The following is a 27,134-nucleotide window of genomic DNA, read 5'->3' on the forward strand; positions in this document are numbered from 1 at the left end:
GCGCTGTTGGCGCCAGGCTCATGTTGGACATCAGTCCTGGCGCCATAGGTGCCAGGCTCATAAGGGGAAGTGTTTGGTGCACTTACCTGAAGCAGACCATGCTGCACACTCACCTGATGCAGACCATGCTGCATGAAGAACCAAGCCAAATGAGGCTTAGGAGGGACTATTTTTCTGAAGGAACTATTTTGTTACTTGGGTGGGGCTGTGGAAGAATACTTGTCAGGAATAAGGGCAAGCATGTGTACACTGGGCTCAGAGGGCTAAAACACTGAAAAAGTCCAACAAAACTACAATTCCCAGCAGTACTTGGGAGGCTGGGTAGTTTACTGCCGTGCGCGCGTGGGGCCAGCTGATCATGATTGCTAACGGTTTATGAGAGGCCCACGCCGCGCGGCAGGTGTGGCTTATTTTGTTTGGAGGTCGAAGCTGCGTCGGTCGGAGCAGCATTCAGAGAAGTCAGGAGCCGCCCGCTATGAAATTGGCAGGAACACGGAGGCGGCGGGCGTGAGCACTTTGCAGCGGGGAGAGGAGTGATCTTCACGGCTGCTACGGGCAACAGCATTCAACGTCCGGGAAGGCTCAGGAGCTTCCCGGACACAAGATAAGTGCGGAAAGGGTTTATTGGTCATTGATGAAATGCACATGTGATTACGAGTATGCTCATAGAAGTACCCAGCGTATGCTTTGCGAAAACACAAGATGGTGGGCAGTACGCAGTGGTGTCGGTAGAATTTGCATTGTACCACCTTTTTCCAACCCAGTAGGGGTTGCTACGGGGTCTTTATGGTGACAACGACCTACTGAGAGACTGTGCACTTGTTGTGCTTGTTGTACTTGTTAGTTGCTATAAGTGTTGCATATACCAGCCCAGGGGGCCATGTGTCATGTCTTCATCTTGGGAGTATTCCCATCGTATGTTTCATCTGCTAAATCATGCTTTGTTTGTTTCATGTCAATGACATACAGTGTGTGAGATACATGTATTAAGATGTTCTCAAGGTATGGGTTATCAGGTAACAGGCAGTAATACCACATATGAAATCAAGTAATCAGAGTATTGCAGAGTATGATGTTATAAGTATTACTAAGTGTAGGATTTTTCCCTGTTCTTCCCCCAGTCCTATCCAAACTAGGTTTTCCTCTACCCTCTATCCCTTGTTCCTAAAACCCCTCACCCTGTCCACAACCTCTCCCTAACCCCCTTCCCCCCCCACTGGCTGCCACGTGGTGTCCTGTCTATATATATATATATATATCAGGTACCTGTGCCAACCACGGTGGGAGGGTCGACTTCATTCGGCTTCTGTGGTTCGGGGGAGAGTGTCGACCTCTCCTCCTATTATTGTGTATTGTGACAATACTCACCTGGAACTTCTTCCAAGGCTATTTAAGCCACGCCCGGACAGCCACACGTGCTTCGCGTTGTTCTGCATCCCAGCAGCTGAACGCTCACCGTGTCTGCTCCTGCACCGGGACTCCAGCCACGCCCGCCTCGAACCTGGAACACCTGTAAGGAAAGAAGAGAAGAGAAAGGTGAAAATCAAGAACTTATTCAACCTTCTTACCTGCATCCGGAATCTTCACGCCAGCATTCTTGAAGGAAGACTTCCATTTAAAAGCACTGCGTTGCTCGCTGCAGCGCCGCGCTTCACTCACCTGTTCCCGAGACGCCGCCCGGCTCCATCGCGGCTCTCAACACCGGTCACCACATCTCTGCACCTAGGGGAGAGAAGAAGAGACAAAAGGTGAGCAAGGGAACACAAGAGGAAAACCGAATTTTCAGCCATATTACTTACCGGCTTTTCTTGGTGAACCATTCCACATCTCGGGTCGGCGCCGCATCTTTGGCAGGTACCGCACCCTGGCCCCTATGGGTAAAGGACAAAAGACATTACTGGGAATTATAAAGACATTTAGAGGGGTCGCCCTCATCACTTACTCACCTGATTTTACCACCGGCAATTTAACCCCTCAACGCATCGCCTTTGTTCTGCACCTGAAATAAAGGACAGATCACAGGTTAGGAAAAAACAACATAAAAGGAGGCTCACACTTGAACTTTTGCATCTTCATACTTACGGCGTATCTCTCAGAAAAGTCAAGTGGATTTGCCAGCGCCATTCTGAAAACCAGTGAAGTAACTGGACGAACGCGCGCCCCTGCACCAGAAGCAGGATGGAGAGTTCATCCTTCCAAACCATAAGGTGAGCTTAAACCGGGGGTTTTGGAGGAAGTCTGAGAAGAATGAAGGGGGGGAAGGGGGAAGCAAGCACACTATTCAGCAGACAGTTAATCCCCTTTCTCATCTGCAGAAGGATATTCCTACGGGCCAGACAAGCAAGATTTGGGGGTCCTGTTCAATCGGTGGTCCGAATTCTGCGCATCACGCTTGAAGAGGCCACAGCAACCCAGACCAGACCAGCGCCACCGTGGGAGCCAGGTGAGCGTTACAGTGGCCCCCATGTGGGCCTGCCAACCCTGGTTCGCTCATCTAATGGAAATGTCCTTCTCCCCCCTGTGAGACTACCCTGCCTGTACAACATGCTGTCTCAGGACAGAGGGGAGATACTACACCCATGCCTGCAAACTCTGAATTTAGCGGCCTGGCTCCTGAGGTCATAGAGTTTGGACACCTTCAACTCCCTCAGAGATAAATGGACATACTCAGGGAGGCTAGACAACCTAACACGCGTTATTGCTATTCCAGTAAGTGGAAACGCTTTGTCATCTGATGTAAAACCAAGGGCGTCAATCCCATTGACTGCTCGCCTACTTACATTGTGTTGAACCTAACTCATTTGTTAGACTCAGGTTTGGTTTATAATTCCCTAAATGTTCATCTAGCTGCTCTATCAGCCTACACTACGTCACAACAGAAAGTGTTGTGGTGGAAAATACCTGTTATTAAGGCTTTTATGGAAGGGGTTAAAAGAATTCACCCCTCCATTTCTAACCCAGCTCCCGGATGGGATCTAAATGTGGTTTTGACCAGACTCATGGGGTCTCCCTTTGAACCAATGCATAAAGCAAGTCTAAAAGATCTTACTTATAAGACAGCCTTCCAATTGGCTATCACTTCTATTAGAAGGGTTAGCGAGGCCCTTTCAGTTCTAGACCCTTTTGTTACAGTCCACAGGGATAAGGTGGTTCTGCGCACTCATTCTAGATCTGCGCCTAAATTCATTTTGAAGTTCCATGTGAACCAATCAATTGAACTACCCACTTTCTTCCAGAATCCCACTAGCATGGCCGGAAGAAGCCTACACACACTAGATGTGCGCAGGGCAGTCATGTATTACCTGGAAAGAACGAAACCACTGAGAAAAACTAACCAGTTTATCGTTTCAGTGGCAGCTGGTAGAGAAGGGGACCCTGTCTCTAAATCAGCTATCTCAAGGTGGATTGTCAAATGCATCACACTATGTTACACTCTTGCTAAGAGAGAACTGCCCTTCAAGCCTAGAGCACATTCTACTCAGGGCACTGGGGCTTCCATAGCAGTCATTGCAAATATTCCCCTTGAGTCCATTTGCAAAGCGGCAACCTGGAGTTCTGTACACACCTTTACAAAACACTATTGCCTAGACACTCGTTCTAGATCTGATTCTCAGGTGGGACAAGCAGTAACTACTGTTCCTTCTCACAACCCACCTCCAACTCTGGGTACTGCTCGCTAGTCTATGCACAGCATGTGATTCTAAGCAGATTAACAAGCATCAGAAGACATGCATTACTTATCGTAATAGCATTTCTGATGATTGTATCTGCTTAGATTCACATGCGCCCACCCTTCCTCCCTGCTCGGATGGAAGGAACATAGACCTCTTACTACTCTCTCCCTTTATGTACTCACTCACAATAGCCTTGGGCTCCCTCATGGCAGAAAAAATACAATCGGAGGGACCTTGGCGCGTGAGGGATTTTGGGTACACTACATGTCACAATAGAGATAGTGTTACATACACGCCTATACCGACGTCCCCTTTCGGTCCCCGAAAGACAAGATGCAATACTCTGCGGTTACCACTGGATGTCGGAGCATATGCACAGCATGTGAATCTAAGCAGATACAATCATCAGAAATGCTACTAGGGTGAGTAATGCATGTCTTATAGAACCTCAAAAAGGAAAAAATCTGCAAATGGGCTCAAAGGCTCACCCTGAATTGGCTCCGAAGCACCTATTAGGCCGAGCTAGTCTGCCATCAGCTAAAGAGATGGATAAGGCTGAAGACCAAAAATAGCGGAAAAATCAATCAGGAGCCCCGACGACACCAAATTTCAAGAAACAAACAGTACCCCACTCAAGGGGTAAACTACAAGGTCAAAATCGGGGTCTAAGGGTTTTCCTTTCAAGAGTGTCAAAGGATCATAACATAAAATTTCCATTAAATCAACCAAGAATCTTGTCTGAGATTAAAACTATCCCGGATCTAAAATATCTCTCATCCGACATTGATCTGGTCAGCTTTCCATATATCTCAAATACAAGCATAACGGAAATCAGTCTGAAGTCAAGACTATGGGCCTCATCACGACCTCGGCCGTAAACCTTAAATCCGGTGGTAGCGCTATTTCCGCCGGATTTAAGGGTCCGCCAAATCAGGGCCTCAGCGGATTTCAACCCAGCTCTGAGCTGGTGTGAAATCTGCCGAGAATTCGCGCTCATACCGCCAGCGGGAAATCCGCCAGCGGTGTGAGCGCGAAATTTACCCATTGAGCCCAATGGGGAATGTGACATTCCCGAATGGGCTCAATGAGGAATGGGGACTTCCAAGTCTGCCCAACTCGTGATCCCGCGCTATTAGCGCCGGGGGCTATGGCGGTCGCGCTAATAGCCCCCGCGCTAATACCGCCGGTGTTACCGCCGAGGTCGTGATGAGGCCCTATGTCTAGAAACAATTTTAGGTGCTACGGGTAAATGGGCAAAAAGGGAGTATCCTGATATCAAGAGACCATCCGGAAATAACAAAAAATCCTACAACAGAACTCCCACACCAGGATTTAACTAAGGCCCAATCAAAATCTGTGAGGATCGCGTCCCCACCGCCAACGTTTGGGAGATGGTTCCAGAGATCGTCTCAGATATACTTCTCAAATTGGGCTGTCCTGAACCGTAAACTGATTCGATCTCTATCCTGGAATACCAGGGGCTACAATTCCTTCTGTGAAGAGTCTATGAAATTTTACATTTTTGATAAATTTGCTTTAATCCTCTTTCAGGAAACGTGGCTTAAATTTCCCTTTGGACTAGATGGCTTTTCTACTTATAGTCAACTTGCAGTAGGTACAGGGAAGGGACGCCTGGCCGTGGGACTGCGTATTGCCTGTAGACTCAAGGTTTTCCTTAATACTAAATTACTATCGGATGATACTCCTGGCATTTTGGTAGTTAGAGCCGAGAGGAGGGGGGGCAAAGGACCAAGTCGAACTGGTTAATAATTGACATATATTGGAACCCTATGCTAACCCCGCTCCTGAATTTTCTGCTAAAGCTGTCGGACATAATGACTGATTATACCTCCTAATTTTCGACAGATGAAATCTTAATAATGGGGGACTTTAATACACAGTGTGTTACAACTGGATCCGTAAATCTGAGAAATTGCAAACTGAAGGCTAGCCATGGGTATCTATGGTGTGATTTTATGAGGGAATGGGATCTATGGATGTTGAATGGGAATGTCAAGGGAGACATTCCCCCTAGCTACACTTGGAGTAGGGGCTTAGCTCACTGGACAATCGATTATATCTTCACATCTAAGAAGATCTTTGATAGCTGTGTTCAATTTAACCCAATCAATGTAAAGTGCAGCGACCATGCGATGCTGGAAACCTTCTTTAGCCTTGATCGAGATGGTTCGGATCTCTACTATAATCAAGAACTTTCTGTTAACACTGCTGGGAATCGTGTGGTACGATTCAATAGAGGGGGGCAGACTCTTATTGATAAGCTGGCCAACATAATAGGCAATCTAACAGACCAGCAGTTGTCTGGGCTGTGTGATCCCAGCCGCTTTGTCGAATTTCTGTGGGATCTTGACCCCTCGGATAATAAGAGCTTAACAATACGACTCCCCCACAAACAGCCATTTGATACTCAAATTCATGAGAGTAAAAAAAATAGAAGACATCAAAAGGCACTATTGGAAAAAACAATAAAAGATTAAAAAAAGTTATGAGGAAGGAATTAGACTAATTAACAACAGATATTGGATTGGGTCACAAAAATGTATGAGATTACAAAAAGAGGGAGAAGACATGCTGAAAGCAATATGCTTAAAAATATTCTCACAGCTTTTGGTTCATTATAAACTCAATGGAAAATCCTACTGACTACCCACAAAACACTATTATTGAGGTGCAGCCCTGGATGGCTCATTTTTCTAAGGTCTATGGGCCGGCTGATATTATAGAGCCAAAAGTAATAATATTAACTGATTGAACATTAATATTTGAAAGGGATAATATTCTAACCCTAATAAAAAAAATCTACAGTATCACAAGCCCCTGGCCCTAACGGACTTAGCAATGCGATCTTAAAGCTAAATCCAACCTTGTGGGCGAAGGTCCTAAAATCCCTATTTGACAACATAATACAATCAAAAAAAATTCTTGAGTCTTTCAGAAATTCCGATATCATCCCGGTGTACAAAAAGGTGACCGATTGGCAGCTTCAAATTATCGGCCAATCTCACTCCTAGACGCAGATGGAAAAATGTTTGCTGGCCTAATTTTGAAGGACCTGGAACACTGGGGATAATCCTGAAACAACAGACCGATTTTAGGAGGGGTCTCTCAACCTCTCGAAATGGCCTTGTTCCTACCTGCATTAGCTCAGGCACTTTCATAAAGGGAGGTATCCCCTTATTCGGAGCCTGGATAGATTTATCCCAGGCCTTCGACACTATCAATAGAGACCAGATATGGGAAAAACTGAGGAAGTGGGGGGCTTCCCGATAATCTATTAGGTATTCTAATTGAATTACATCACAATTCAACTCTACGAGTTAGAATGAACAGGCAGGGCTCTCTATCCAGTGAAATCAGTATTGAAAGAGGGGTTAGATAGGGTTGTTTGATCGCCCCTATCCTGTTTATTCTGCCCCTCAGACTTGCCTCAGTGGCTGAAAGCAACTGGTTTGATTAGTCCAAAACTCGGCACTTTAAAAATTATTGGTTGGCATATGCCGACGACATAGTCTTATTAGACCATACACAAATTGGATTACAGCAACTATTGAAAGCTCTAGCGGAATATGCGACATCTTATGACTTAAAGATAAATCCTAACAAATCCAAAATTGTCATATTTAAGCACCCGCTTGGCACTATGAAACCAATTACTTGGACTATGGATAATCAATTAATTCCAGTCACTAACGAGGTAACCTATCTGGGAACACAGATCAAAGCCTTCCCAACCAAATCCCAGCTCCTCTTAGCGTTGACTCTAAAGGTCTTAGGTATGGGGTTGCAAATGAAGACCATCTACACTAAATACTGCAAATTCTCCATTTTCCCCATAGTAAAATATTATATTGGAAAAGGTGTGCCTGTACTTTTATTTGGCCTAGATTCAAATCCCCAAGCTTTTGATATCAACCGGGACAAAGGTTGAGGCAAAGCTTTGGAACAGAACTCTGGACCTCCCAACTTCTGCCCCAATTGTCTGTATAAGATACAGGCCTTGCCTCTCTTTTAGCCTGGTTGGAATGGAAATGGGTTTCGCCATACAGACTGATCCTTGATCCTCCCCCATCGTCTCTCTACGAAGACGTTGCAGTGATGGAGAAAGCAGATAACGCATTCCTGAATGAATTAAAGATTAAATGCACTGAAATATTAACACAGTCAGACAGTATGATCGAAACCTTGATCCTAAATCCTTTAAAAACAAACAAATCCATGAAGAAAATGGATTGGATACGGACAATAGATTGGATAAGATTGGCCAAAATATCATCTTCACTCACCTTAACGGATAAACCGAGATCCTTTCTACCGTCCTATCTGAAGAAATCCCGAGCAATGGATTTTGTTAGACTTAGACTAAATATACTACCCACTTCAGAAATTTTGCATATAAGAGATGAATCACTCTTTCCTACTGACATATGTGAAAAGTGTGAAGTTGCTGAAAGACAATCGATTAAACATCTTCTATTAGAATGTTCAGGAACTTGGCACCTAAGAGTCCAAAGACTACAAAGATTTGTCCATAATGCCGGGTCTTTGGCCTCTAATACATTCTGGGAAAGAATGGTCTCAGGACATGAACTTTTTCTTACAACTGAAGTGGTGAAACTTCTCAAAGAACTGGGTCTGACGGGAAGGAAAGCTAGGTCAAACTGTGAAATATGATATGCTTAAAACTCTACATATACTCTATTCTTCACTGTGTACCCTCATTCTGATCTTCTATTCTCACTATTCCAGATGCTTTACCTTTCTTAGTAGAAGCCTCTGAATCCTTCCAACTTTCGTAACCTTTATAATAATTGCTTTCTGTTTTATTGAATTGTTCTCTTTTATTCTTTTTGTTTTCTTAAGACATACGATCATGTGTGCTTTGTATCTTTTTTGTCTTCCTTTGTATGATGGAATGCAGCTAAGTACTGTTTTAAATAGTATTTAAAAATGTCAGTTTTTTATTTTTTTTCTATTATGGTGTCTGTAAAAAGTCAAGATTTTCTTTTTGGCGAAGACACAATAAAAAATAATTAAAAAATATATATATTCCTCCTTCTACCAAATACTAAGGATCAGAGGTAATGTTACCTAAGATCAACGGTTGTGCTTGGACTTGAACTCTAGATTCCAAATACAGAGCCTTCATCTCTAGTGCAAAGCTTGCAGATGGGCCTTGTCACTGGCAAAGCAAGACTGGGATATGGTCAGAGAAAAATGTAATGCAGTAGTTCTGATTTTCAGGAACAAAACTGTAATCCAGTTACATTTGATTTCCTTTGAGTCAGAAAGCCACACAGACCTGTTTTGGGTAAGCACGTGGTTTTTGCGAAACTCCATTGATTTTGTACCACTTATTAAAACATAAATTAAATTAAAATAATAATGTGTGTTGAGCAAAATTTCACCTCAGAAAATTTCTGCATATCTGTATGTGGTGGTCTTGTTTGCTATTAAGGAATGAAGGCGGGATGTATATAAACATTTTGCCCCATTGTTTTCATTTTAAATATTCACCATTTGCTATGAGGCTGATTCCTTAAGACTGTATTTATGTGTATGTGTTGATACATTATCAGGCATGCTAAGTCTCATTGGTTACTTCCTGCTCTCTTGCTCTAGAGAACACTGGAGCGGGAGGTGCGCCAGTGTCAGGCGCTGGTCATTTGGACGGATTGTGATCGAGAGGGGGAGAACATTGGCTTCGAGGTTATACAGGTTTGCAAAGCAGGTGCGTACATGCGCTCCAAACATACCCGTTCCAATCTGATGACCCTCTGGTTTCAAAGGGATAAACCTCATAAAGGGGGAAATAAAACCTGGTAAGATAGCGGGGCAGGGTGGACAGGACTCAGTTTGAGTTTATGGGGTATTTTCTTTGTTTTTGGTTATTCTCGCTAATCACTCTAAACTTCTACCTCAACGCTTACTTTACTATTTAATTGCTCAGCATCCCTTCCAAACATTGGCACTTGAAGAAATGTTTAAGTTTGAGGTGGCAGTAGACCACAAACATCAAGTGACATGAAGTAACAATCCTTCTTACCTAAATGTATCTCACAACAACCAAAAGGGCTTCCACACAGGTATGTGGTAGCCTCCTCTAGAAGTAGGGCTTGGTGATTGACTTCTTAGTGCAATGTTTTGCCATGGAAGAAGACTTTTTGCAGGTTTTTATAGTGGGATGTAGTCACTTCTTAGAGTAGTATGTCCACCTAGAGTTGAAAGCTGCAGTACATCTCTCATCAGAATATGAATGCAATATTATAGATTTGTTTTAGCTGTTATAATTGTTGAAAAGTGCACCCCTGTGCCTTCTATCACGGTGGCATCACCTTTACCTTGCAAACATTCTTACCTGAATCATGGAAGGTGAAGCATCACGCAGGTGGATGCAGTCTTGTTTCGATTCTGCCACTTTGCATGCAGTGCTATAACAGCAAGTGGTAAACAAAGATCTTCGCCCCAATCTGTTTATTGGTAAATAAAAAGGAGTAACACAAATTCATCCAATTTTTTCGGTTTTACAATTCGATCTTCAAGCAATGGTCATCTGGAATGCTTGTCTCTTTAGAGGTGTGCTGTATTCACTGATATGCGAAGATTGCTTGTTCCTGCTGTCAGTGAGGAACAATGTTCTTTCCAGTGGCAAAGGCGGGTGCTCATGCAGGCAGTACGCAGGGCTCCTCAGGGAGTACCATTGGTACCCACCATTTTTCTGGTTTGCGAAATTGTTAAATAGTTCTGTGATGCATGAGTTCTGTGGGTTATGCTTGTTGCAGTATGATATTTCGGGTGCAATTAAACATTAAAAGAATGCACATATCATTATGTTATGTTGTTTGACTGTAACTTGGTATAGCGCAGCTATTACCCGAAGATGTCTTGGTGCTTGTAACTGAACACCAGAAGGCGGATCAGAGAGAGAAGATGGAAGAGACTAGCCAGATCAGAGGGGATACAAAAAGGTTTTAAGAGCCTTGTGAAAATGAAGATGGCTGTCAATAATCCACAGGGGCAGGGTGTTCCAGAGGTGCGGCCCTGCTACTGAGAACTCCCTGTCGCTGACGGTCCTTTTTTTTTAAACCGAAGTATACATACATTTTGGTGACCAGACAAATGCATTACCCTGCCAGGGGAATAGGGAGTGAGCTTTATTTGTAGGTACAAAACCCCCTGACCATGGAACGCACACTTTATGATGCACAATGCCTACAACTTCACTCTTCCCTCCACAGGGAGCCATTAGAGTTTGCTCAGAATGGGAGAGGCATGGGAGAATTTTGGAAGCCCTGCCACAAGCCGTGCTGCCATATTTCGGATGACCTGCAACCTCTGGAGGTGATATTTACGTTGATCCAGTAGAGTAGCTTCAGTAGCATTACAGAAGTCCAGGATAACCATAACTGAACTGGCAACCACTGGGCCCTTCATCTTGGCAGGGAGAAAAGGCATTCGTGTCTTTTAAGTTCTCAACTTAAATAAACCAGAACTGCATCTTCTACTGATTTGGAGTTCAGGAGAGTGGGTGGTGGAAATCTTCACCCCAAGGTTTTTAACTGACTCAACAGGAGACGGACTGTCACCCAAGGAGGGAGTCCAAAATTAATCCGTCCATAAGGACCGAGCAGATGGGGGACCAACTGCCAGGATTTCAGTTTTGCTTCCATTGAGCTTGAGCCGGGTTTTGACTCATCCATGCACCAATATCATCAAGGCATCCGCACAGACAGGCTGCAGCCACCCTAGGATTAGGGTCAACACGCAGAATAAGTTGGGTGTCATCAGCATATCCATATCATTGACAGCCAGGGTGTTGCATCAGGCCAGCCAGGGGACGAACGTAAAGATTGAACGACAGCGAAGTATTTTGCTAAGCCCTGTGAGACTCCGCAATACAGCGTCACAGGGGATGACATAAACAGAGGCACGGCCAGTGTTTGTGAACAGTCCTGTAATAAAGATTTCAGCCATTCCAGTGCAGCACCAGCAATACCAACCCCCACGAAGCGTTAACACATGATAGTGTGGTCAATGGTGTCAAACACTGCAGAGAGATCCAAGAGGATAAGAAAACTCACCCCAGTCTGGTCCTGAATTTCAGCCAGGTCGTCCATAACTGACACTCTGTCGCCATCAGGGGGCGGAAGCCCTATTGATGGGGCTGTATAGCTGCAGCTTCCTCAGAAAAGACATGGTACGGTGGGGTAACAGCCTCCACAACCTTCATCAGGAATTTGAGGAGAGAAATGGGTCGAAAGATTGCTGGGATTAAGTGATCAAGGGTTGGCATTTTCATCAGAGGTGTTACCAGAGCATGTTTTAAAGTAGGAGGGATTTTCCCCATCCTGGAGTTTACTGCTAGCGTTATCGGAGGTGAGATCCCAGAACTGATATTCTTTAGCATTTCCAGAGGAATGGGATCTATAGATTTCAAGTGGAGACTAGTTCTATGTATCAGATTGTGAGTAACAGGAGAAAAAGCTGAAAAAGATTCATGATTGGTCAAAGGTCCTGTGGGGGCACATAGGGAGGACACAACAGTGGATGGAGCACTCTCCTAAAATTCGGGATCTTCTCCATGAAGAGCTGAGAGAGAGTATTGCATACATTTTGTGAGGAGGGTACTCTAGAAGCAATTGTATTAGGAGAAGAAAGCTCTCTGACTACTGAAAACAGCTCGTTAGGCTGGTTCAGTGCTTGTGAGATCCTGGTAGAGAATGTGAGGGGTCATTAATGCAAGACAGACAACTGCTTGTAGGTTTCTCAGTATTTGACATTTTATTTCAAAAGCAAAATGCAAATAAAACCTAACAATGCCTGCTCTACGGAACAATCAAAACAAAGCATGAACAACGTAAATGAAAGATTACCAAATAACCAGTGTCTTGGATGACGTCTACTTAGAGAAGATTCTTTGGCATCTACAAGTAGGCAAGGCACTCTTCTTTCCTGTACCATAGGAAAAAGGGCAGCCTCTTTGCCTCTTCTGTCTATCTTGCAGCTACTACAAAATCTGTCTTGGCTTCTATACTGCTTCTCTCTCTGAGCTTCAATAGTCTTAGATTCACAGACTGTTGATTAGTTCTTTTCAACAAACACCCAGCTCTCTTCCCTGCTTTTTATGTACACCTTCTGGTTTACAGTAGCTGCCCCAAAGCTGTATTGCCACTTTTGCAGCCTTGGATAACCTTGTATTGGAGGACTCTGGGTTTATAATAGCTACAACAACTTCAAAACCTCAGTGTTCAGATCTTGAATGGGCTGGTTTTGCCTTATAAAGGTTCTGTCTTTTGGCTTGTATAATGCTTGTTCTTCTCGTAACTTCAACAACATCTACAACTATTAAGTATTTGTTCTGAATGTTACAAGAGTCAGTTTTCACTTGAGAAACGAATTTAGGTACACACAATCTTTTTTTGATGATGAACTTCAACGTGCAAACTTGCGTTCCCTTTTATTCAGGCAGCGTTTTGCTTTCACATGGATTACGAAACAGTGTCTTATACATAACCTTTCTTTGATATGAAATATTCTTGTAACACATTGGGAAAGCTAGCTGCTACTTCTTGAACCCCTAAATTCAATGTTCTCCTCTTAATAGGAGACACGCAACCTCTCCGGTAATGATTTGTATGCAACAATGACTTCCCACGACTGCGAATAACTTCACTCGTTTTAGGTTTTTTGTGAATTCAGCAGGTTACAGTTACCGTTAAGGAGTTTTATGTGATTTGAAGTACAGCGATTCACTCATTGGCTCCAAAGTCACAGTGGTTGCGGGCGGCTTCCACTTCCCGATGTTCTTGCTTCTGCTAGTACTGCTAGAGGCTATCTTTGGGACCCACACCCCTCTGCAGTACGGGTGTCTCAGAATTGTCCTCGATGATGGAGAGACTTCTTTTCTCCATCTTCCCTCAGCTTGCTTCTACACACGGGCTTGGGGTAAACGCACGACTTCAGCTCTGCATTCAAAGCAATTGGGCACAATTGGAAAGACTGCCATCTTCTCCCAGTCTCTTCCAGTGCAGTCACAGCCAAAGAGGGTTTGTGAGCCCAGGACCAACTCAGAGCCTGCAGGTGGAACCTGCTCTTCCTTCGCTCTGGCGTCCCTTCTGTGGTCACACATCCTACTGAAATGCCAGCCTCGTTCTCTGCTTCTTCTTCTGCTACTGCTGCCGACCCTCCAGCTTCTTTCTACTGATCCTTTCTTCTGCAACCTTTTATGCCCCTCAGGTGGGTTAATTGGCTTCAGGTGCAGGCCCTGATTTCCTGACCATGCCAAAGGCTGCTACGCCTGCCTGTCCTTTACCTCTTCATGCTTCTTCAGCCCTCTTCTTCGTCACAGTCCCTGAGGGATTCTGGGACATGTAGTCTATTTTAAGGAAATTCGGTTTTTCTGTTTCTTTGCAATTTTTAACAGTGATTTCACCTCCCTTGATGTTTTTAGAAGAGGGTTTGTAGGGCATAACCTTTTCAGAGGCAGATGAGATAGAAAAGTTAACATTCCCTTCATTCCTTTTGGTACACTTTTGGCATTGGGGAGGATATGTGATTTTAGGGGTATAACAGACCTGTTCTTTGGATATAACACTTTGTTGAATGATACCCTAGGAGTTTACCCTTCCATCCTTAGTAGGAGGTTGAGATATATTAAAGTTACAATAGGCCAATTCCTCCTTTAACCCAGTGGCAAGAGCATCCCTCACCAAGGAGAAATACTATGTCTCACCCTGTAAAATCACCCCACTGCACTGGGCCTTGTCTCCACCCAGGTGATCCTCCCGCAGTACACTGCCTCCAGGATTGTGTGCAGAAAGCGTCTGCCCTCTCCTGGCCACCTGGGAGGAGGTTTTAGGCAGGGTTTTAGTGGGGGATCCGCAGTATTCTCCACAATAAGTAAGCATTTTTGGCTGCTTTGATGTCAGTGTAATATCTGAGCCGGCACTCCTTCAACACTGTTCTGTCCTGTATTTAGAGCCCCAAACTCTGTCAGCTTGTCTATATAAAACTGTAGAGGAGTGTAGAGAGTCGGTGAACCAGGGGGTTGGTTTTGTCCCAACTGGAATTGCCTACATTGAGAGGAGAAAAAGTTTTGGTTGCCTCGACAAAGGCTTCTTCCAGATTATTCAAGAGATCAGGGTCAGGACTAGGTATATCCTCATCAGAGTGAGATAGAATGAGTGTGGAGAGTGCAGAGGGGAACGGCTGTGAATATTTGGAAGGACCTTTGATGGAATTGACAAAGATAAGGGCATGGAAAAAGGCACCAACAAATAGTCAGACCATATTGCAGGGAGGCTGTTGTGCAAGATAACTGCTTTGTCTGCAGCAAAGATAAGGTCAAAGGTGTGGCCTTTAATATGAGTGGGGCCGACAACAGATTGGAACAGTTGTTGATCTGCCAATAGGGCCACAAGTGTTTGGCCACGGAGGTCAGAGGGGTCATCAGTTCAAAGATTGAAATCACCCACGATAAAGAGATATGTGTACTCTAACTGTAAGACCGCAAACCAGTTCGCAAATGCCTCTGCAAACTGAGAATCAGAGCGAGGAGGATAATACATTAAAAATCTGTGTGGGAGAAATGGAAATTCTGATACTGTCATAAGTCACCAAAGTATCAACTAAAAAGGATACAGTAACCAAAAAAGGATACAATTTGGTAGGGCTTTTCTGGATCCTATCTTCACACGACTTGATTGTAGGCAGGTCAAATTAGACCTTCCAAATGATACAACTGACTGAATAAAACAGGCAGAGAGATGGATCACTGGAAAGGGCGTGGGAATTGTATAGGAAGTATGCCTAGAATAGATAAGTATCATAAGACACTGTCCCAAGTCAAATACTAAGAAACACAGAATTGGGATTAATTCAGACACTGACCTTAAGGCTAAACTGAAGAATTCCAGGACAGTTTCTTGAAGAGTCCCAAGAGTTGAACAAACGACAAAGGAAGGGAAGATTAGCAAGGGAGGCTTATCCCGAACGGCACGAGGCTCTCGCTAGATACCGGGTTGGTGCACCACAGGATAGCGTCCAATGTACTGTGCCCAATCACCTTCCAATAGTTCATGAAATACTTCCTTTCCCACGAAGAACAAAATAAGAATCTCACCTGTTGACTGTCACAGGTACCAAAAGTTCGAAGTAGTTCAGAAAAACACGTGCAGGATTGCACGCGACAGCATACACACAGCCAAGCCAGCCGCGCTTGTAGACAGCGTTTCCGCGTGAAGATTTAGACACGCGAACAGGATTCACGCAGCTCTGGACAGCTGCGCTTGAAGACAGCGTCCGCGTGGAGATTTGGCACGCGAACAGGATTCACACAGCTCAGGACAGCCGCGCTTGCGAGACAGCGTCCGCGTGGAGATTTGGCACGCGAACTGGATTCACGCAGCACAGGACAGCCGCGCTTGCAGACAGCGTCCGCGTGGAGATTTGGCACGCGAACAGGATTCATGCAGCTCAGGACAGCCGCGCTTGCAGACAGCGTCCGCGTGGAGAATTGGCACGCGAACAGGATTCACACAGTTCAGGACCGCCGCGTTTGCAGACAGCGTCCGCGTGGAAATTTGACACGCGAACAGGATTCACGCAGCTCAGGACAGCCGCGCTTGCAGACAGCGTCCGCGTGGAAATTTGGCACGTGAACTGGATACACGCAACCCAGGAATTAGCGTGTGGAGGAAAGCAGGCTCAAATTAGGCCAAAGAAGTTTGCTGAAACGAATGCGAGAACGCAGGTCCGGAGTTCAGCTACAAACGTCAAAATTGATTTAATCAGAAGCAGCGAATGGAGTTTCCACGCTGCTTATCTACGCACTGCCGTGATACACGTGACGGCCCTAAGTCACGTGAAAATTAACAACGTGAAAAATGCAGACGTCGTTTTCCGGGCAATGTATCGAACAACCTCCATTTTGAGTAAAAAGGTCTACTGGATCTATGGGTGTAACTCATCTTGTATGGAGAAGTTGTTCCTGGTCCAGGGGTATGTCCGGCAGGCATGACAGATACGCAGATATTCTATCCTAGTACAGGAGGGGATATTAATACAAGCACACTGGAGCTAGCATTTATGTAGGAAAGCAACTCCACCACCATGTTAGCGTGAAATATTACATAATTAGAAGGAAGAGCTTCTATCAGATATGGGGCATCTCATTACCAATTACATTTTTAAATGTGTGCAGTACATATTGTTATACACAAGCAAATGTGTGTAGTTGTATGCAATACAAGTTTATCTCATGAAAGCTGCAGAGACCAACAAGGACCAGACTAAGCAGTCCTGGTGCGGCTTTCAATCAATGGTGACTTTAGAAATCGTTGTTTGGGCATGCACACACAAATGTAGAGAGGCAGTAAAGCCCAAGAGTATAAAATGTATTTTTTTGCAAATATACATTTAGAATACAAGTACCCAGCCCTATATATAAGTGGCATGCTTGGATCTGTTCCTCTGTACAAAGGGGCAAATACTTCCAACAGAAAATAGCACTGACACAGGTTCACAGATATTTCTGTATCTGTGTTACCAGCAGAACAGGACCACAAGAAGGAGCTCTAACATTATTATTTTCTGGTCTGAAGAGGTTGTTTCAGGTACAAATTCCTCTTTTGGTTTGCATGAATTCCTAGGTGCAAAGAACCATGGATTATAAAAAGATATATATGCTACATATAGAATCGCTTAAGATAATTCAACTGATTATGAGGTGCGAAAGACAAATAATGGAAGCGGGTTTCCAGATTTATGAAGTAGACAATCTACTCGCAACAAAGGAGTGTCTTCAGAAGAATAGCCCACAGTCCCCCAACCACCTACCCAAAAAAAACGTGAGTGAGGAAAAATCATCGGTGGTTGGAGAAATCTGGAGAGAATCGTCAATGAGAAATGAGGATCCAAAAGGAGCAAAAATTGAAATCACAGTATCTAACGTGCAAGCAAAAGCAGGCCCAAGCAATCAGGACTCCAATGGAAACAGTGTAAGTAGTGTGGAAGAAGAACATAAATGGGCATGGTTAGCAAAGGCCCTAAACGAACCATCGAGAAGCTAACGCCAGGAGGGACGAAATAACGTAATATGGGCAACATGGAATACCAGAGGTTTTGCCCATCTTGCAAACAGTTCAAATGAAATGTTAAGAAAATGTGACATCCTATGTTTGCAAGAAACGTGGCTGTCGACTTGCCCGTGTATTGATGGGTTAGAGGTGGCCATGAACCCTGCGATAGTCGAGAAAAAGGGCAGACCCATGTCAGGCCAGTTAATTCGGGTGAATCGCAGGAGTGGTTTCGAAATACGAGACACGAGAAATCATTCAAGCAACATACAATACGCAAAAATAGAATCAAAGACAGCAAATGGAACACAGAAAAAAATAGTACACATATTGAATATCTACTGGAATCAACAAGATCCAAAACAAGGAAATCTAATGGACGATCTGCTGGATGCGGTAGACAATGTGATGTCGAGAGAGAACTGAACATGGTGATATGCGGTGATCTCAATCTAAAATTACTAGAATTACACAAGAAAAAAACTGGGAAGACAAAAATATCAATAAATGAGGCAAAAATAAAAAGAGCATGGCTGGAAGAGATGGAGGATCGTGCATTCAATATGATGAACGGGAATATAATGGGTGATACTCCAGCAGTGGAGACATGGGAGAGAGGGCAGCAAAAGTCAATGCTTGATTATTTTTTTGTAACGGAGGGAATGGCAGAAGAAATAACATCAAAGAAGGTGATAAAAACCACCCAAAGCGATCATAATTTAGTCTCTCTTACCTGGAACCAACCCACTCTCAAGAAAAAGGTACAACCAAATCAACCATTCAAATTGGAGCCGGGCAGAACACGGCTGAGAATGATAGCCAAAGATATAAAGACACTGACAGATGTCATAAAACCCCACCCTAGCGCCTTGAATGACCATTTAATAGAATATAGAGAATTTATGGAAATTTACAGACTGAAAGTCAATTGCCAGGGGAAACCAATCTATAAGAAACACATGTATGATATAGAAATAGCTGAAAAAAAAGAGCTCTAAGGAAAAACTGCAGAAAGATAGGAATCGTAAATGAGGAAGAACAGAAGCGAAAGTTGAGATCACTGAAAAATAAATACAGGAACTGGGTGAAAATCCATAGAGCAGTGCTGGACCAAAAGGATGCTGAAACCATGTTGAAGACCCTAGGGCAGCGAAATACCAGAGGTTTTTGGTCATTAATAAATGAAGTGGACAATCCGCAAAAGGCAATGACCAAAAACATGGTAACAGAAAGCCAATGGGAAACACATTACAGCTCCTTATTTGAGAAGAAAATGGCATCCAAATCACCAGAGCTTCCCAAAATCCAACCTTGGGACTTAAGCTTTGAGCATAAGGAGATACACGACTGTATAAAGAAATGCAGTGAGTCACTGGCAGCAGGGCTGGACGGACTATCAAACCAGTTGTTGAAAGAAAACAGAGGAGTGGTCCACATTCTGTGACAGGTTATTTCGAAACATTACGCAAGAAGCGAAAATACCACTGACATGGAAAGAAGGTATAATTGTACCGATCTTCAAAAAAGGATGTCGACTAACACCAACGAATTACCGGCCAATCGCCCTGTTGGACGTAGTGGGGAAGATCTTCGCTACCATGTTACTACAAAAGTTGAACGCCTGGCTAAAGGAAAGTAACTCAATTGACATCAGACAGACTGGCTTTGTTAAGGGTGTAGGGTGCAGCCTAAATCTGTTAATACTAAACCTGCTCAAAATGGAAGCGATTAGATCGGGACAGAAGGTATACCTAGCCTTAATAGACCTGGCCCACACGTTTGACGGAGTAGATCGCGAAACTCTCTGGCAGAACCTGAAAGATCGAGGATGCCCCATGAGCCTCATTTTAGCAATAAGAGAATTGTACTCGCAAATGACAGTTAAAATCCGGCTAGACACACAAGGCAACTATTCAAATGCAATACCAACTGCCAGGGGAATAAAGCAAGGCTGCCCCCTAGGCGCAACACTATTTAACTTCTACATATCCGAGGAGGGAAAAGCATTTGAAGAAGTGAGAAGTACCCCCCCTACACGGAATGGAACTAAAGTCAGCTGGCTCCTATATGCAGATGACATTGTGATATTAGACCTTACTCCAATAGGACTGCAACGCAAGCTATCGGCCCTGAAAGAATACACAGCGAAGATGGGCCTAGAAGTCAACACGGCAAAATCAGAGATCCTGACCTTTGAAAATCTAAAAGGGGCAGCCTCAAGAAAACATCAATTCCAGTGGTCACTGGGGAAAGAAAAAATCCAAAATGTAAAGAGCAGTAGATACCTGGGAGTACACATTCATTCCAGCTTACGTGATGAACCAATGGTATCTCAAACGATAAGCAAATGTAAGAAATTAACGGCACAAGCATGGGCAGTCCACAACAAGTATGGGAAATTCTCCTACAGGCCAGTGATAAATTTCTATAAAAGCAAGGTAATTCCAGCCCTTATATTTGGAGCGGAATGCATGTTTGGATGCTCAAGCGAAAACTGGTCAAGGTGCGAGGGGTCGTTTTGGAAAAAGATTTTGCAAATTCCAACAAGCTATCCAACGATATGTGTACTTTATGAAGTAGGAGTACCAATTCTGGATGCAAAAATCACTTGGAACATGCTGACCTTATACAGCATGACGATCAAGGTCTCAGCTCCACAAATCGAAATACTGGCAGAGCATGAAAAAGAGCGAAGCCGATACTCCAACAATGGAGACTGAATTGCAAAAAGATATTACAAGAGCTAGGAGCAGAGGAGAACCAGTTGACCACCAATCCAAACGCTGTGAAAAAGAAAGTAATGGAACACGATTGGATCAAAACAATTGAGAAAAGAAACCCCCACAAATGTATGACAAATCATCCTGGCGAAGCAAAGGGAAGAGCGCGGACATTACAATATTTGGAAATGTTTCCATGCAAAGTTCTAAGAAGATCTTACCTAAGATTTAGGTTGAACTTGTACGAAACAAGAGAAGTGGAAATGTACAGAAAGAAACTGCTGAACAATGATTTAAAATGCTGCTTCTGCCAAATAGAGAATGAATCATTGAAACACTTGGTTCTGTATTGCAGCAAACTCAAAGTTCTGAGAACGAAATATTTGGCCACCGAAAGAGATATAGTCGCAACATATAGCGAGGAAGAGTGGTGGTGCCGCTTACATTGTAGCGCCCATAAAAAACTGTTGCTGGCGCTCACATTGTTTCTACAACAGATGGAAATTAAGATGCGAGAAATGGAGTAAGAAACGCAGGAAATTGCATGCTTCCAAAAGAAATAGGTTGAAGCCGGCGAGATCCCTAGAAGGGCCAAGTGGCCCGAGACAGACTATGATGGAGTGGAGTGAAAGGGAGCGGCTTCCCATGAAATTGTAAACAGTTTTAGAAGAAATATATATTTAAGATTTTACAAGCTAAGTTTGCTAGGGATGAGTATGATAATGATAATGTAAGATTTTTTTTTCAAAAGTTTGTACAAACTAAATAAAAAAAAAAAGATATTTCACTCACTTAAAAAATACCTCCAATTATTTTCAATCATTTTACTCTGATCTTCAAAAAATCGGGAGTAAAATACTTCAAATTCCAAATCTCATCTGAAGCCTGGCGTGTACCAAGTAATACAAAAGATTTTCGCTTTTCTTTGAAAAAAGGACCATTAAGTCAGAATTCTTATTTTGGTGAGTTTTGGGCCACATTTTGGGGCACCTGAACATTTTGGTTTTTTTTACCCCTTGTGTTTTTTGGATCTCTTTTCTTTTTGGTGGCCAGAGTGACTTCTCCTGAAGTACCTGTTCCATTAACACCCTTTATACCCCATTTCAGGTATATGTATTGGGTCAGGGAGTCCATGCCGTGCGTTCCTCTCACGCTCCCCATTTTTGCCTGTGAGTGATTTTATCACCCTTCACAGTTTTTAGGGAGTAGTTTGGTGACTGGTAGACTTTAGCTTTGGCTTTACCAGGTTTGAAAGCCATTTTTTGCATTGGTAACTTTTTGTTAACAATTGGGTACCAGTGTAGGTTTAACAATGGCCATTCTGACGATACAGGATCTTTGAAAACACAAAATGGCAGCCTCTGTATTGGTCCTAATTGGTTTAGGCTAGTATGGGTCCTTGGACTATCCCTCTCACTGCCTCTGTGGGTGGCTTTGGCTGAGTGGCATTTCCAGTGACCAATCATTCTGGTTGATTACCTGATGCTTTGCCCCAGCCCCTATAGTGATTGATTGACTGGCTGGCCTATAGCCAGCCCCTTTGTGCGCTGCTACGTGGCAATTCTCTTCGACAAAATAACTTTTTTTTTTTTAATGGGGGTACTCCCCCCATACACAGCTTTTCACCCTCCCACCACCGCCTCCAGCCCTTCACACCCCATTCCCCACAAAACACCTATATTTTTACTATGCCTGCAAAGTTAATCCACAAAGTAATTCACTTCGATAAAACAACGGTATACGACTTTGTGCAAGGATACTTGGGCTTTGTTCAGCCTCTGCTTCTCTCGCTTGTTGCTTTATTTCTGAAACTTGGAGGTGGCAGGTCAGCTGACCTGCTGAAGAAGTTTTCCTGTGCATCCTGCCTTTTTTGCCATTTTTAAAGCCCTCACTTGGCAAAACCTGCTATGTGCAATGGCTTGGGCATATGCTGGTTTGGCTTTTGCATCTGGAAGTCCAGGCCTGGCTTTCTGAAGACTCCTGGTGACTCCTGTAAGGGAGGCATGGTATCACAGGTATGACACTGACACTAAAGGTACAGTTTGTAAAACCTTTATTGACGTTTCAGTGGGGTTGGCGAAACGCCTACTTTGCCCTGTAGCTTAGATGGTAATCGTCTCAACCATCAAATAATAAATAAAACAGTCCTAGGTGAGTCTGTCAAATCAAAATGGCCTATACTAACAAAAACGTAATGCCTGCCCTATATCTTGTACAAAAAGTGTGAAAAGGAGAAAATGTATGCAAAGCAAAGTCAGTGTTCAAATATAAAGAATAAATGTGGCTGAGTCAGCTCTCCTCCCCACGTTGGACTGCACGGAGTAAGCCGGTCCCTGTAGGCAAGATGACACACTCTGGCTCAGGCTCTTTAACGCAAAGGCAGTTCAACACGTGGATCGAGGCCCAGCTGGCCTTCCACGTTAAAGCCTTTGTTTCCAATTTCCAAAACGCAGTTCACCAAAAGTTCACAGCGGTCTCCCTCAGTCGGGCTCAGACCTTTCTCAGCAAAACAAAACACTTGCAGGGATTCCCTTCCCCAAGCTCATTACACATTCAGCCTCCCTCAGTCGGGCTCAGACTGTTTTCCTGATGTCGAAGACTTTTAAATGTGCATGGCCTTTTTCTACAGACCTGCGCAGGGCCACTTTGACTTTCCAGCTTTCAACTCTCACGCCTATGTTATTTGCCCCAGTTCTTCCTGGCCTTGGTAGTTCAATGTGTTATGCACCAAAGTTCAATGTTCACCTTTTTCTATTCCCTTTTCTCAGGGTTAGCTTCAATCACCTCGCTTTTACAGTCCATTCACTTTATCGCTACACACTTTTCACCTTTCACTGAGACTTTCGAGTGGGCTACTTCATTTTGCCGGACCACTCTGTTACTTAGTATCGCTGACTTTACAGCTATCATTACTTCAAGGTTCATTAGCAGGTCTGGCTTTCTTCAGGTCTCATCTACACACGTGCAGCCTTCAAGTGTGCGGTATTATGTTGCCACTTCAATCTTTCTTTAGCACACACCAGTCTCTCGCATTGCTTGCCAACTCACCGGCTGTGTGCGTATCTTTCTTGTTATTACTGTCTTCCAGTTTACGAGTCAAAGTTAGTACCACATGCTTGGCTTTGCCTCCCCAACTCTGCCACCCGGGAGGGCCGCTGGCGTTCTTGAAACACAATGCAGCCTTCTTGTTTGGGATTCCGCTTTCTCCACGTGTCTTTCGCTGACTTGTAGGCAATGACCTCCTGCAGGGAACTCCTGGGGTTCTCCACCTGTGGTTGTTATCCCTTGATCTGTTGGTCTGCTCCAGTAGGTTTGCCTTCCCTGCCGGAAGTTCTGCTCTTACTCGTGTTCCACCTTGCTCAGAGTGTCTCTCTGTTCCGCCTTTAATCTGTGTGAGGAGAGCTAATTGGAATCAGATGTTTGCACTTAGAGTCAAGTGCCTGACTTTGCTTGACACAATTAGCGGGACATGCCCAATGTGATGTGTAAGAGTTAGTATTAGTACTCTGTCGCCCTCTTCCTCGGCCCAGTGTTTGTGTGGAAAGTGGGGGGTGGGGGGCGTTGGGACACCAGAGAATCCTATGAAATAGGAGGGATCATGGGTACAGGAAAGTGAGGAATACCGTGTCTCGCCACCAGCTGCTTCACCCCAGTCCCCAAAGACTCCTCACCCAGGAGATCCTCTGGCACTGGTCCACCCCCAGCATCTGGATCCAAAGGCGATGGCTGTGCCCTGACCACCTGAGAGAGAGAGATCCCCGGGGACTAGCAGGTGAGACACCCTTTGGTTTCTCACACTCCCCCATCTGCTAGTTTGAGCCCTCCACTCGAACCGTCTTCTATGCCACGTACTGTTGCACCTCGCCGTTTGACGGGATCATCTGCTTGGCTATGGGTTGCTGCTGGTGTCCCGAGGGGTGCTGAGACTTTACTACCCCACTATTTGTTCTGCTCAGGACGTCAGAGTTGCCTTCAGCCATTTCCCCATTAATGGATAGTTTGCTGCTGTTTGCTGCTGTACTGCCTTCATGTTTTCTTTATCGAGCTTTCAGGAGCTGTCTTTGCGGGTTCCTACACCTTACTGCGGTCCTCCTTGCTAAAATCTCTGATGCAGTCTTGATAGTCGACGACCTAAGAAGACAATTTGTTTCCTGGGTTGCTGTGATCGTCACTGCCTCAGAGTGCAAGTCCCTGCACACCGAATCCTGATAACCTCACCTATGGAAAAGAGCCGTTTACTCAATGCGTTGTTTCAGGCTGCTGGAGCCGTTTTAGCTGAAACTAACAATGTCTGAGTACTTACATTTGGGTTCTAGGGTGGGTGATTATTCGAGATAATCACCCTCGGGTGCCCCCCTGATCCGGGTAAGAGATTCCTTTGAGACAAGCCTTTACTGCAATTCATGTTCTGCTGCTTCTTCTTCTGGTGCTCTGGGTCCATCTTCTGACTTCTGGGACATTTCTTTTCGGTCTGCTTTGTCCTTCCCTGGGGTTGATTGCAGCAGATTCTGCATCTGTGGGATCAAACTGACTTACCTTCACCAAAACCGATTGCCCTTTTACTCTGCTCCCATTCATTCTTATGGAACTTTAAACCTGCTAAGGAACTCTGTTACATTGACCCTGGGCTACTTACCTGCCACTGGCCATTTTCCTGTATTCCTGACGGATTCAGTGAGCTTGGGACCAAGTCTTGTTTTGTTAGTACCTGCTGTCGATTTTTAATTAATTTTTTAAGTCACGTTGAGCATTTCTTCAATGGAATTGTATGTTTAACATTATGACTAACCTTGGTAACTAACTATTTTTCACTGAAATGTTTGACCAAGGTAACTAACTGCTCCTAAAATGTTCTATTCATTCTTGAATGCTGGTGGCTTTGGTTTAAAATTGTTGCCTAACCCCTAATGCTTTGTTTTATTATCATGCATGTTGTTGTTGGTCTGTTGGAGAGGAACACTGGTGAAGTGTCGGAAGCGGCCAGTTCTGTGCTCTGTTACGCGAGCGAGCGTTGGAACGTGGTGCGGCTTGACGCTTGATGCGTATCGACGGGTCCGTTACTCTAACCGCGAAGGCTGCGGGAGAGAACAGCATTGCGGAAGCTCACGATCCCCTGCTACCCCCATATACTGTACGCCTACAGCAGCGACCGTAGCCTACATCAGCGGCCGTAACCCAGGGATTGGGGTCGCGGTGGGCAAGCGGTGAGCAAGCGGCTGCAACACGCGAGATCGCGGCCTGGGATTACGGAGGTCCTTGAGCAGTGGCTGCGGAGATTACACGGGTGGCTTAAGGACCTGCAGGGAAGCGGAGGGCGGCCCGGAGCTGTGAAAACCTGCCTACCAGCAGAAGCGCCCATGTGAGGGCGAGGGCTGGGCACTTGGTAAGATTTATTTTAAGAAAACCCGGCTACTTTTTCTTTTACTTTTTCTTTTCGTTTCTGGGTCGTTTGACTTGGCCCTTGCTAGGTCCTATTTTGAAGGACCTAACATGTATTTTGCCCTGGGTCTGGAGGCTGCAGTGCCATACGTTCGACCTCAGTAGGAGACTGTAGGTCACCCTTGGATCTGGCCTTCATACTTTATATGCAATCAGCTCCCTGTGACTACCTGAATTCCATTTGGATAACTGTGATCAGTTGCTTGCAATCGAGCTTATAGGCATACTTAGCCCAGGTAACTGCTAATACACTGCTCTAAACTGTGTCTCTATACACGTGACACTGAGTTTTTAGAGATTATTAAAGAAGCATTTCAAGACTTAATATGCTATCAGTTAGGAAATGCTCTGCGACGAGATATAATCTACGTAATCAGAAGAGCAGAACCCCGACAATAAAAGCAAATGGAAACAAAGGATCCAAAGAAGCACCTGTCGAGAAAGGAGTAATCACTGATTTTTTCTCGCTTCCTCATACTGCTAATATTACAACACCAACACTCCTGATGGATAAATCTACAGGGGGTTCTGGTATGAATACCTCTATGGAGGCACTTGGTGAAAGTGTAATCGATAACAATTCGCTATTGCACTTGTGTTTATCTATGCAGAGATCTATGACTCCTTACCCAGTAAGCAATTCGGCTATCCAGAATGATAGCTATCAACATCTGCCTACTCACACACAACGGGAAACATACAACAGTCTATCAGCTTCTCCAAATTTGGATGTACATTTGGAATCTTCAGAACCTGATTGCGGTAGGGATTAAGGGGAAAGTAAGATAACCTTGGGTGACTTGCAATCTTCAGTTGCATCTTTGCAATTTGCTCTGAACATCCTTTTAAAGATGTGTGGGAGGATATTGGAAGTCACTATTACCTTACCATCAGCAAATAATGGTAAAAGTGATCTGCCTCACAAGGAAGAGAAGATCATCCCGCCAGACTGCCCGGAGATTGAAGACATCGATTCTAACACCACAACGAATAAGGATGTCTTCTACTCACGTAAACAGCGATGAAAAGAGCCCTTGCGAGGAAAAAGCGCCAATTGGCAACCTTAAGACCACCGGACACAGTGGGCCAGGAAGAAGAAATATCTACTCCTACCAAAGGCAGCACCCCTAAACAAGACAAGAAAAAACCCAAATGCAAGGTACCTCGAGAGAATAAAGGCACTGCTAGCAGGGAGAATAAACTGACCA

At 44.4% G+C, this 27,134-nt stretch overlaps 1 protein-coding gene across 3 annotated transcripts in view; it reads left to right on the forward strand.

Annotated features, from left to right (window-relative positions):
• TOP3A (DNA topoisomerase III alpha) overlaps nucleotides 1-27,134 on the forward strand; it is a 1,279,921-nt gene that overhangs the window by 442,202 nt on the left and 810,585 nt on the right. For all 3 annotated transcript variants that reach the window (XM_069645692.1, XM_069645691.1, XM_069645693.1), the window contains exon 5: nucleotides 9,315-9,423. In XM_069645692.1, the coding sequence (XP_069501793.1) occupies nucleotides 9,315-9,423 (109 nt within the window). The remainder of the gene's footprint in view (nucleotides 1-9,314; nucleotides 9,424-27,134) is intronic.

The sequence above is a fragment of the Ambystoma mexicanum genome, chromosome 2p (genome assembly GCF_040938575.1).
Source record: "Ambystoma mexicanum isolate Mex_15411 chromosome 2p, UKY_AmexF1_1, whole genome shotgun sequence".
Taxonomy (NCBI): Eukaryota; Metazoa; Chordata; class Amphibia; order Caudata; family Ambystomatidae; genus Ambystoma; species Ambystoma mexicanum.